The sequence below is a fragment of the Asterias amurensis genome, chromosome 6, assembly GCF_032118995.1.
Source record: "Asterias amurensis chromosome 6, ASM3211899v1".
NCBI classification, from domain to species: domain Eukaryota; kingdom Metazoa; phylum Echinodermata; class Asteroidea; order Forcipulatida; family Asteriidae; genus Asterias; species Asterias amurensis.
The window spans coordinates 25,667,253-25,679,564 of NC_092653.1; the positions used below are offsets into that span (position 1 = coordinate 25,667,253).

The 12,312-nt window shown below is 38.5% G+C and overlaps 1 protein-coding gene and 1 long non-coding RNA gene across 5 annotated transcripts in view; both read right to left on the reverse strand.

The window, feature by feature from the left end:
• Positions 1–5: 5 nt before the first annotated feature.
• Positions 6–4,139, reverse strand: LOC139938428 (uncharacterized). 2 transcript variants are annotated; one of them, XR_011786156.1, is made up of 4 exons: positions 3,993–4,139; positions 2,675–2,791; positions 1,848–1,952; positions 6–1,331 (listed from the first exon to the last, which is right to left on the reverse strand). It is a non-coding gene; the product is annotated as an uncharacterized lncRNA (long non-coding RNA). The 2 variants fall into 2 exon arrangements; XR_011786157.1 differs by having other exon boundaries at positions 4,005–4,137.
• A 614-nt stretch (positions 4,140–4,753) lies between these two features.
• The window catches only part of LOC139938502 (plexin domain-containing protein 2-like), a 45,166-nt gene continuing 37,607 nt past the window's right edge, over positions 4,754–12,312 (reverse strand). For all 3 annotated transcript variants that reach the window (XM_071934066.1, XM_071934067.1, XM_071934069.1), the window contains 5 exons: positions 11,952–12,105; positions 11,388–11,486; positions 10,910–11,023; positions 10,436–10,599; positions 4,754–9,792 (listed from right to left, as the gene is read on the reverse strand). In XM_071934066.1, the coding sequence (XP_071790167.1) occupies positions 9,694–9,792; positions 10,436–10,599; positions 10,910–11,023; positions 11,388–11,486; positions 11,952–12,105 (630 nt within the window). In that variant the 3' untranslated portion in view covers positions 4,754–9,693. The remainder of the gene's footprint in view (positions 9,793–10,435; positions 10,600–10,909; positions 11,024–11,387; positions 11,487–11,951; positions 12,106–12,312) is intronic.

Consider the following 12,312-nt stretch of genomic DNA (forward strand, 5'->3'; position numbering starts at 1 on the left):
CCACAGCATTTTCGCAAGCTAAATTTTATTCTGATCAATGCTGGATTGAATCAAGAAATTTGTAATACTCTGCTTGAACACAGCACCCCCCCCCTCCTGAGAAATGTTACTGCAGTATTGCTTCTCAGATTCACATTTTGGGGCACACAAAATGATGAACCCTTTATATTATAACCACATTACTTAAAAGTAGTGAAATGTTTCTCAAAATGGTTTTCAATCGAAAGCTACTGTAGGCTTCTAGCCAAAATGTTTTATTACCAAATGCATACCTTCCCTTTATACCCCGTTCACACACACACGACATAAAAAAGTGGCCGAGAACGAGGCCAATCGCGGACCAATCGTGGGCCAAACGTGGAAGGATGGTTTGGTCGAGTTGGGATCTCCCACTCGGGAAGCTGCATTCTCTCACCACGCTTTTTTTTAACATGTTCAAAATAAGCGCAGCCGGTTCGTAGCCAACAATGACAAGCATCGTGGTGAGATCGCAGCACTGTCGGCAACCATTTCAAAGTAGAAAACTACATGTACTAGGTCGACATTAGTCTAGGTGTAATCGTAGTGACAGCGAGTCAGCAACAGTGTTGAGGTAGAAGCAGTACTTTGGTACTAAATAAATGCATTGAGATGAAAATGTTGCGTGCAATCTTTCATTTGCATTATTGCTTGATTTTGACGGTGATTGTGTCCCAACTTAATACATTTTTGATATCGCAGTGATCGGCATGGTATTCATAAGGTCCTAGGGCTGTGTGAACGGGGTATAAAGAACTCTACACTCTGTACTTTTGCCATTTTAATTCTTATTCTTGATCTCAGTGCCACTTTGGTGATGTGAACAGCAAAAACTAAGATGCATCCACTTTGATTAAGGTTTAGAAAATGAATCAAAGGCTGCAACTTACTATGGACTTCATCAGACAACTGGTGATGCATTGTGCTGGTCACATGTTAGTCACATGATGGTCACATATAGTCACATGTTAGTCACATGGTGGTCACATGATGTTCATATGACATAGATTATTCAGAGTCTGTGGCAGAGAGTTTGAAATGTTCGTGAAGGCATGGGTCCGACCTAAAGTTAATGGCAACATTGTAATAACATCCAGCGTACTCCACAATCATAAGATAACTTGAAGACAAATGTTTTTGTGATAGTTAGATGGTGGTCACTACAAAACACAAGTCCAGTTTGTCCTGGTACAGCAAACTGTCCTTGTAACCATGGTTCAAGCAAATCTGACGATCATTTCAATCCAATCTTGATGTATCTTGAAGATCATGATGGCCGGACACAATCAAGTGAAGAATGTCAAGGAAACCATCTGCAAAAGATAAATAAAAACAATTGAATAACAATGCGGATTTAGAATTTGCAAATGTACATCTGGAAGATGTAATCAAAGACAAGTGACTGATGACAACTTCATGATTTCTGTCTGGAACAGTTTCAAGTCCAAAGGCACTATGCTCTCGCCGTGCCATTAACCAATGGCTACGAAGATGCATTACTACGCGCACGAATGCATGTATCCAAAAACTGTCTCATAAAAATGCACCGTATAAAAAGCTCAAGGAGGTCGGAAAACAGATAAATTTTTACAGAGTTTCCTACTGTATTACTCCTTTAAACCAAAATGGCATTTATGAATGGAAATAAAAGAGTAATGACCTGTTCTCAAACGGCCAGTTAACCTTGCAGGATCGTGGCCGTTTGAAAAAAGGCCCTTGCTTTCGGCTCGGGCCTTTATCCTAAGGCCACGACCCTGCCGGTTTTAAACGGCCGTTTAAGACCTTGTCACTACCCTATAATTCCCTTATTAATGAACATGAAGTCTTACCATTGAAAGATGCCACCTTCCACATTGTCCTGTACAGGCTGATTGTTTGTCCGTCTCTTAGTCTTCAAATGAGATGGAAGTGCACTGTATCTTCCTGCTGGCCTTCTGTAAAATATCGTGTAAGAAAAAGTATCTTTAAAACACAATTCCAACTACGCCAAAAATAACTCCTGTGCAAGTCTTGCAAATAAATTGAAAGTGTGGGTTATCTTTTAATCTCTTTGCACATGATCAGATCTTATACAAAGCTTCCTAAATTTTCCAGAAAATAGACTTGCACAGTTCTAGTTGCGATAACGCAGCTTCGCCGTCGGGAGGAGGGTTACGTTATTGCAACTAGCACAGTTCATGTTTTCCATTAAAGTATGAAAAGTTCATGATGTTTTCCTGTAAGATTTTCATCTCAAAATACAACTAAAAACTGATCACCTTCTCCTTGAGCAAGGCAATCATTTTCTCAACCCAGAAATATACAAATAGGTACCAGCGATAGCTAGGGAGTAACCTGTGATGGACTGGCATCCTGTCCAGGAGGAATAGAAATATTCTCAGTCGATTAATGCCAAGGAAACCGGATATTAACACCGTCCTGATGAGCCATATTGGCTTCGGACAGACTTTTATCTTATATGAAGGACAAGAAAGTAATTATAGTACACATCATGCAGGGCAACAACGATATTTTTGTGAAGTATCTATTCGTGCTCACGGACACAAGTTTCATGATTGAAAACTCAATCCTACCCTTTGATGATGAGAAACACCAGAGCTTGGGTCCTATACAACCACTCGTCCCTGAATATTTCTCTGCTGAAATGAAAACTCACCATTCAACATTCTGAATGACATCATGTTGTGTGTCTTCCAAGGTCATCTCAACTGTGCGGACTGTCGTAATCTTCAAAAAGGAGACACAGATTGAAGGCATCTTCATAGTGAATTATCTGTCAACGCAAAATAAAGGATTGACACGTAATTATTTTAAAATCAGACAAATTGGACATGTGGAGGTGTCAGGGCCAAGCGGTTAAGAGCACCGAATTCAAACTCTGGTGTTTCTGATCAGCAGAGTGTGGGTTCGAATCCCCAGCCGTGACACTTGTGTCCTTAAGCAAGACACTTAACCATTGCTTCGTCCTTCGGATAGGACGTTAAGCCGTTGGTCCCATGTGTTATGTATCGCATGTAAAAGAACCCAGTGCACTTATCCAAAAGAGAAGGGGTTAAGAGCACCGAATTCAAACTCTGGTGTTTCTGATCAGCAGAGTGTGGGTTCGAATCCCCAGCCGTGACACTTGTGTCCTTAAGCAAGACACTTAACCATTGCTTCGTCCTTCGGATAGGACGTTAAGCCGTTGGTCCCATGTGTTATGTATCGCATGTAAAAGAACCCAGTGCACTTATCCAAAAGAGAAGGGGTTCGCCCCGGTGTTCCTGGTCCGATCGGCAGCAAATTGCGCCACAGCATCTTGTAAAGCATTACATGGTGCTATCAGAATTAGGTCTCATAATTCAAACGTAGTTCCACAATCTGGCAGGAAATACTGTATGTTACAGCGCCAGGAGCGGCACTGGGTGACGGACATGTGCGCTTTATAAGAAGCCATAATTATTATTATTATTATTAATTTCAAACATCGTCTGCACCATGATGCCTGGCTTGGAAAAGTTTCTGATGGCACCACCCTTTTTTCATTCGATATGAAATAATATAGCAACTCATTTACCTCAATGAGATCTTCCTTTTTGTAAAAATCAGTAAAAAAGTAGTGACGCCATACGGAAAGTTACCCAAAGTCTTTACTCCGTTGTGCAAAACGTGAATCATTTGCCTTGCTGTATCCTACTCCGAATTCTTTAGCCCTGCTACGCAATCTTTAAGAATGTGTTTTGTAGTACACTTATGGACTAGAAATAAAGTTTATTTTACTTAAGTGGACCGTGTTGAACTGGTTGGAGGAGGATGTATTGACACACAATATGGGATGGTAGTATAAAATATTTTTGATTTCTTTCTCTACTCCATGCAATATGCATGACGATGATGCGACACAGTTTTTTTCTCAGACAGTGATAGATTTACCGCTTATTGCTAGCTTAAAATTTGTTTCGATTTCTCAATTATGTCCATAATAAGAAGCCTACCTGTTTACTTACAAGAAACACCATCTTGTAATGCTTCAGTCACTTCTCAAAAAGGGAAATTTAGGCAGTTGTTCTGACTTCGAAGACCTGTGTTGGTGCTGCCGTCCGTGAATGAGTCTGTAAATGAGTGAACTATAGAGGGCGCTATATAAAAACCCTGGGAAGTCTGGAGGGGGCGGGGGAAGTCTGGAGGGGGCGGGGGAAGTCTGGAGAGGGGGCGGGGGAAAGTCTGGAGGGGGCGGGGAAAGTCTGGAGGGGGCGGGGAGGTCTGGAGGGGGCGGGGAAGTCTGGAGAGGGGGCGGGGGAAAGTCTGGAGGGGCAGGGGAAGTCTGGAGGGGGTGGGGAAATCTGGGGGGCTCTATCAAGCAAAAAATTCAAAGAAACATTACTCAATGGAAGATTTGAATGGCATAATTATTTACCTTCTTTGCAAGAAATGTTTTTTCAATTGACAATTAGAGGACAATATAAAACATGTCTGTCTATCATAATTTTCAAAAGGATCAAAACAAAAAGAAACTCATCATTCTGGTGTGCCCCCCCCCCCCCCCCACCCAAATAATGTCAGTTTCTCTCTTATGTTTAAGATGACTTTCTGATTATATATGGGTCAGTAGGTTTGGAGGGGGGAGGGGGTAAAGTTTGGAGGTAAACAGAGTATGTTTTTTGAGGTTCATTTTGTTAATCTATAAACTTTGCATAACCCGGTAATATTTTTTTTAATTCAATCTTTAAAAATAACAACAATAATAAAATCATAATAGCATAAAATGCCTCACTTTTTTTATTTTAAGTTTTTAAAACCAAACATAATTGCAAGAGAAACAAATGTTATTAATAAGTACAGTTCTCAACAGTACGATAACCACTTTCAACTAAACCTATACAAATACAGTGTCTTAGTACGGTTACAAATTGCATGTTCTATTCTTCATTTAAACATTTTACATACTTTGCAAATGGGCATAATCTGCCCCATCCCCATGTTCAAAAAATAAAATAAGATACATTATTTGCATTAATTTGTAACATTCCTTGCAAATTGAAGTGTGATTGTACAATGTTTTGTCACTTAAAGATCAATAAATTGCACAGATTTGCCAGTTCATACACACAAGTCGCATTCCCATACATCATCAAATCAATTATGATTATTGGTGAGTGTACAAACATCAAAGACAAAAGTCTTTTTAATGTAAAATCAAATGACAGGATTTCATTATGGGTCTGACTTAATAGCATTTTTTTTGTTTGAATAAACTGATGACCAATTTAATGCTGATATCTGTTGCATAGAGCATCTTTCTGTGTTTTTTATGATGACCATATCAATGAACAATAATTATTGATTTGCAGACTTCACTCTTTATTTTGTCAGCTCAGAACTATACAATCATCAGGTCCCAATTTCATAAAGCCTTTAAGCACTTAGCATGAAATATCTTCCTTGATAAAAACAGGATTACCAACCAATTAATTTCCACGTGATTTTCAGGATAAGCAAACAACAGCTGAATACAAGTATCAAGCAATATGCAACAAATGGAAATTTGTTTGGTAATCCTGTTTTTATCCAGGAAGAAATTTCATGCTAAGCAAATTTTTGTGCTTACAGGCTTTATGAAATTGGACCCAGGACAGGTTAATGGATTTTATCAAACTATTTACAAGTGCATATTTCAAAGCGCCTTGTTCAATTGCCCTTCTTTTGTTGAGGTTGCTGTGTTTTTAGCAGAAGACTTTTTGTAAATGCTTTGTAATAATGCTGAGATGATAAAAAGTGCTCAGCGATACCACTACACACAGACTTGATTCAAGTCTTAGATCCCGGTTATTCTTCTGCATCTCAGCCACGAAAAACGCCCCCAAATTATTAGCTATCACGCGCCGTAACTCGGGCTAAATAACGAAGGTTGGTCACAAGAGGGCGCTGTTTGTAGCGACTATCAGGACGACTGAAAAGCCATGATCAAAGACTTGGAACCAAGTCTACACTACACATGGTCTATACAATACGTTGAGTTCTTAAAGGCACTGGGGTGGATTTCACAAAGAGTTAGGACTAGTCTTATCTCGAGTTAGGACCAGTTACTCGTCCTAACTTGGGACTATCCATGCAATTTGTTTATCTCCTAGAACTAGTCCTAAGTTAGGACTAGTCCTAACTCTTTGTGAAATCGACCCCTGAACATGCTTGGTAATTGTCAAAGACCAGTATTCTCACTCAGTGTATCCCAAGAATAACAAACCTGTGATTTTTTTTGACTCAATTGGTCATCAGAGTTGCGAGAGAATAATGAACGAAAAACACCCGTGTTGCACAAAACGTGCTTTCAGATGCAAAATAAAAGGCTTCAGCTGAAGTCTTGTTATTATCTGAGAGAGAAATAACCTCTTTCTCAAAAACTATGTTACTTCAGAGAGAGCCGTTTCTCACAATGTTTTATATTATCATCAGCTCTCCATTCCTTATTACCAAGTAAGTTTTTATGCTAACAATTATTTTGAGTAATTACCAATAGTGTCCAGTGCCTTTAACATCGCGTTAAAATGATTTTAGTTTAGTTTGCATTGCTCAAGATGTGTGTACACTAATGGTGGCTACACAATGCATTGTACCGACAGTACTACAATCAAATTATTATATAATTGGATGGCAGACATTTTAAGAAGACTTATTGTGAATTATACAATTAAAATACCCAAAAAGATTAGTGCAAAAAACTACACCAACCATAGAATCAAAATAAAAAACTAGTTAAATATTTGATTTTTACATAATTCTTAAAATATAATAATAACTTGTCTGCTGTTTTTTCTATAATATTTTTGAAATTTGTCAAAAAAACGGGATACATTTTGCCGACTGACCAGAAACATGTTTTTGATTTTCGTTGTTTATTTTATGTTTTTTTGTGACTGTGCTACTATGATGTAACAGTTCCAACCGAACCGTAAGCAAGTTTGTGGACTTGGGTATTGACATTCATTGTTGCCCAGTTACAAATGGAAGAAAAGAGCTGTGATGTAAACCGCAAAACAGCAAGTACAATCCATAGGTTATTTCAACTCCACGCAAAGAACCAACATTTAACATTATGAATTAATTCCTTGATAGTTCAAACTCATACATATATGATATAATACAAAAATGCATCACTTTAGGTCATACAAATAAGTATAATATGAGTAGAAAAATAGTGGCGAACTTTTTATGTACAACTATGTGTAGGAGTGACGTATAATACAAACTCCAATATTACAAAGCTGTTCTTTTTCTTTTCTTACTTTTACATGTTACTCTTAAAGGTGATGGATAGGGTTATGAAAATTTGTCAATGCTATTTTTTTAAACACAAAATATGAAATAAAGGTTAAAACAAATTCAATCAAGTCTTCCTAACAGTTGACCCTAGACATAAAATCTGTCAAATGCTCTTGACTTAGTTTCTCCTGAATATCCAGCTACAACATTCTGCTTGCTAAGTACAAAATAAATTTATATTCCAGACAAATTATTGACCAAGAAAAAGCACCTTAAATTATGAAGCACATCTGAACACAGCACTCTAAAAATATTTTAAATTAACACCATTTCTTGACTGATACATGACAACTTAATTAACTTATGCTATGACTCCATGAACCAAACCTATCTCCCATGAAACTAAAAGACAAAATCAAGAGAAGTCGCATTTTGTTAAACACAAAATGTCCAGCAGGCCATTTCTTGACCTTTGACCCAGGTGGTCCAAAAACAATAGGTTTCAGGGGGTTCCAACACCAATCAGTACAACACATTTGGATTTTATAATATGCCAATTCTTTCTCAAGTTATCGCTGTGACAACATTGAGCAAGTTCGATCAGGGTACGTACGTGACATTCGAAGCGCGTGCGCGCTGAAATAAAAGTGCGAACGACTCTAGTGACCGTATGTGAAATAATAACTGGTCCTCTCTGCCTGCAGTACTGAGATATGACTAATTGCTGTTGGTAACCAGAATGCAACCAACCTCGACCAGCCTCGAGTGGATGGTCGCGAATAGTCGACTAGACTGGTCCAACTATCGTTGACTAACGCGGGTTCGATCGGAGTTAGTCGAACTATGGTTAACTATGGTCGTTGATCAAACTTGCTCATTTCTTTGTTTAAGCCATACAATAATGAAATTGACATTTGACTTGATCCAAGAGTTCCAAAAACAATGGGCTTCTTGGGGATCCCAGAACCAACCCACACACCAAGTTTGGAGTTGATATGCCAAGTCCTTTTTGGTTTACCGCTCAGACAACAGTTCTTTTGCTTTAGCCATAATGAGCTTAAAATTTATCTGAGGGGGTCCAAAAACAATAGGCTTCTGGGGGATCACAAGACCAACCCACATACCAAGTTTGGTGTTGATACGCCAAGTCCTTCTTGAGTTATTACTTGGACAATGATTGTTAAGTCCACATAGTGTTTTAAGTCCTACACTGTGTGGACATATTTTGTTGTCAGGTCAACACTTCTTAGTATGTAACACTTATAGTTCTATTGTTTACATCCCAGTGGAGACATCTTTTGTTCTTTCCTTTGTCCCTGTAACTAACAATCTCCCATAGACTTTGTACACAAAATTGTTTGTAGAGCACACCCAGTCTTTAGACATTTTGTTTTCCTGTTTTTGTTTTGTCCATGGACTCCAGAAGGTACCAAATATGAGCACACACTCGCACACACACATGTCAGAAATATAATGCCCCTTCAGTGGATTTGCCAACCGCCGGGCATTACAAAAATATTTACAGGCACAAAGTTTAATGACAACTGTCTTGGTATGTGTAGTGTTGCCAAGTTAGTAATCCATAAGGCTTTGTATGAATCCAATTCATTCTGTCATTGCTAGGCAAAAACAGCCAGGAAAATACTTAGCAAATAATATTCATTTGTACAACATCATGTACATCGGTTGTTAAATAAAATTAAGAATACTATTTCTTTAAATTTATGATGGCTATGTCACCTTGATGACGACTTGTATTCGGCCATCTTGAAACAAATTAAACAAAAAACCTGAATACAGATAAAATTTCAGAAATAAATGACATATTTTTTCAAAATGTACATTCGAAATCCAGTGGAAAGTCACTCACAACAAAATGAAAATCAAACACGCTTTCAGGGACAGTACTCTGTTCTTAAGGTCGTTGTAAACTTTAACAACTTTTTCTCTGCCTAAAGGCTTTTACGAGCTCTAACTTTTCAAATTTTATTCAAAAAGCAGCCGCATTTTCGAATGACTCGTTTTCTCTGCGAGATGAAAGCCCTCATTAAAATTAATCAAAACTTATGCCTACTTGACACCTTGGAATTTCTAACCAGGTCCCAATTTCATAAAGCTGCTAAGCACCGCAAAATTGTACTTACCAGAATAAGGTAACCAGCTAAAACACCATTTCACATGTAGACAAATTTACTGGTATCCTGCTTAGTTATGCTTAGCAGAACAATGTAAAGCCATATATGCTTACCAAAATTATGCTTACCAGAATAAGGTGACCAGCTAAAACACCGTTTAACTAGTACAAAATGTAACTGGTATCCTGCTTAGTTGTGCTTAGCAGAAATTAAATTGGGCCCTGGTCACAACCAACTGTCATACCTTCTTTCCACAAGATCTCTGTCAAATAAGTTACGCCACGACGGTAAGCATCTTTCATCAAAGTTGGATGTCCACATGATTGGAGTCAACTTGCTGATGGTACTTGTACTTGACGCCATTAGACCCTCGACCACGACCCCTCAGTCTATGCTTAGCCTGGATGGAAAAAGTATAGGTCAAAGGTCAGAGTTCACCAAGCCAATTTCAAAGAACACAGAGGTTCTTAGCTTTCTTACAGCATTCAGTGGAGGTTGGGATGTCTGTTCGTGTTTTCTCCGTAGGAACTTAAGTATTTTGAACATTTCAGTGGTACACAAAACAATTCTTTATTAACACCACCATTTCTTCTTTATAATAGTGGATTCTTATACAGCGCTCCAGTCCGTCACTCAGTGGCGCTTCAGCATTCAGTATAAACCTGCAAGGTATGCAGATTTATGTTTTTGAATTATAAGATCTATTCCTCTACAGCACCATGTAATGGTTTACAAGGTGCTGTGGCGCAATATGCAGCCAATCAAACCAAGAACACTAGGGCGAACCCCTACTCTTTATGATATAAAAGTTCACTGCGTTCTTTTATATGCATTACACGACACACAGGGACCTCCGCTTTGCGTCCCATCCAAAGGCCACTGCAACAGTAGTCAAGTGTCTTTCATAAGGACACAGGCGTTAGCTTGAACCCACACTCCGCTGATCAGAAACACCAGAGCTTGAGTTCGGTGTTCTTATCAGCTAAGCTGCAACACGCCTGAAATGAAACAGGCTGAAACCAGGCAAATAGACTATTACTTACCTCGATGATAAAGAGTCCAGATGGTGATGTGGGGTGTCTGTAGGCATAAACTGCCCAAACAAACAGACCACAGATCAGTAAACCAATCAGAGTGATACACACTACAGCTCCGACTGTCAATCCTTGTCGAGAAACTCTGGAGCTGCCTGTGATGCCGACTTCTTCTATTAGAGGCAAAGTATAATTTATATAGAATTATTAAATCAGGGATCAAACATTTCTACATACTATGCAAATCTTGCTGTACATGTGAAACTTCAAGATTCTAATGAGAAAAAACTTTCTACAGTTGGAAGCAAAGTATAACTGGTATGAGATTATTAAATCAGAGAAAACATTTCTAACAAACTGTGCAAATCTTGTTTCTCCACAAATTAAAGTAATGTATGTGAAAATCCAAGATTCTATTTTGAAAAAGGGGATCAATAACGGTCTACAAGAATACACTGAGGCCTTTCTGAGTTGGCTACTTACCATCGCAGTAGAGTCCTGAATATCCAGGCATACAATCGCAGATATGTAATGATATTCCCTCATAACACGTTCCTCCATTCTTACAATGGATGGCTTCACAATGCCTCACAACGTCTGTTGAATCAAAAACAAATCGTTGACTGATAAGCGTCATCTATCAATCTTAATCTGAAATGCCAAAGAGTTATATACAAGAACTAGAGGGCACACAAGCCTAGATATGCGGCCTGGTGTGCGGCCATTTTCTTAGTTGACAAACAGCATCGCATAACGTGTATTTATCAACACACACAACGTGTATTTCACATTCAAGGCATGACAAAGTTCATCTTACAAAATGGCACGAGAAAGAATTAAACAAGAAGAAAATTTTTGGTTCCACAATGTTTGGTATGTACATGTAGATTATAAGAAACAGATACATGTATTTTTGAAATTAGTTTTAAAGGGGGTTAGCTTTTTACTTGTATATCCTTACACTTTTGGCATCTTGCTCCAGCAAAGTTGGCTGGACAGTTGCAGAAGCCCTCAAAACATTCACCGCCATTTTGACATACAATGCCTTCACAGTAATCATCTGAAAGATCAAACACACATCAGACTAGTTTAATCCCTCCAAGGAAGCATAATAATAACAAATTCTTATATGGCGCATTTCACAACAACTGTCTCGCTGCGCTTTACACTAGTTCCCTGGTCATTGGGCCAATAGCATCCCTTTATTCTTTCTCAGCTTCCAACATTATTACCCTGATCACTGGGCCATTTCATTCCTTAAACCATCTAAGCTCCATGCATGGGAAGTATACAGCCTGTGCCGCCAAATATGTAGCAACTAAGCTAAATCAATCACAAGAACCATCTCTGCCCTCACAGGTAGCCATTTACCCCTGAGTGGAGAGAAGCAATTACAATAAATATCTTGCTCAGGGACACAAGTGTGATGCCCGTGTTTCTGTTTTCATTACACTTAAACGAAATAAGGAGCACAACAGTCCAATCAAGATGACTAAATATATATAGATTACATCAATGTCAGTACCTGTTTTAGCTTGTGGCTGCTTTGTTGATTGTAGTTGCACTGGAGCACTTGAATGAACATCAGTCTGAGGCCCTTGAGCAGTTATAGGCAACTCCGTTGGAGCTGGCATGGTGGTGTAGCCAGGACACTGGGTTACTTCACTTACAAAATTCTCCTGGAATTCAGCACACAATACACTTTCAAAAAACATTCAAATTTAAGATGAACAGTTTTTGACTGGGTTTGTTAAAGGATTTTTACAAAATTGGTAATAAACAAAATTGTGATGATCACAGATTTATTTAAAACTTACACGGTCTAATGATGATGATAGTAGGAAACATCCCTTGAAATATTTCTGTCTGAAATGTCATATTTGATG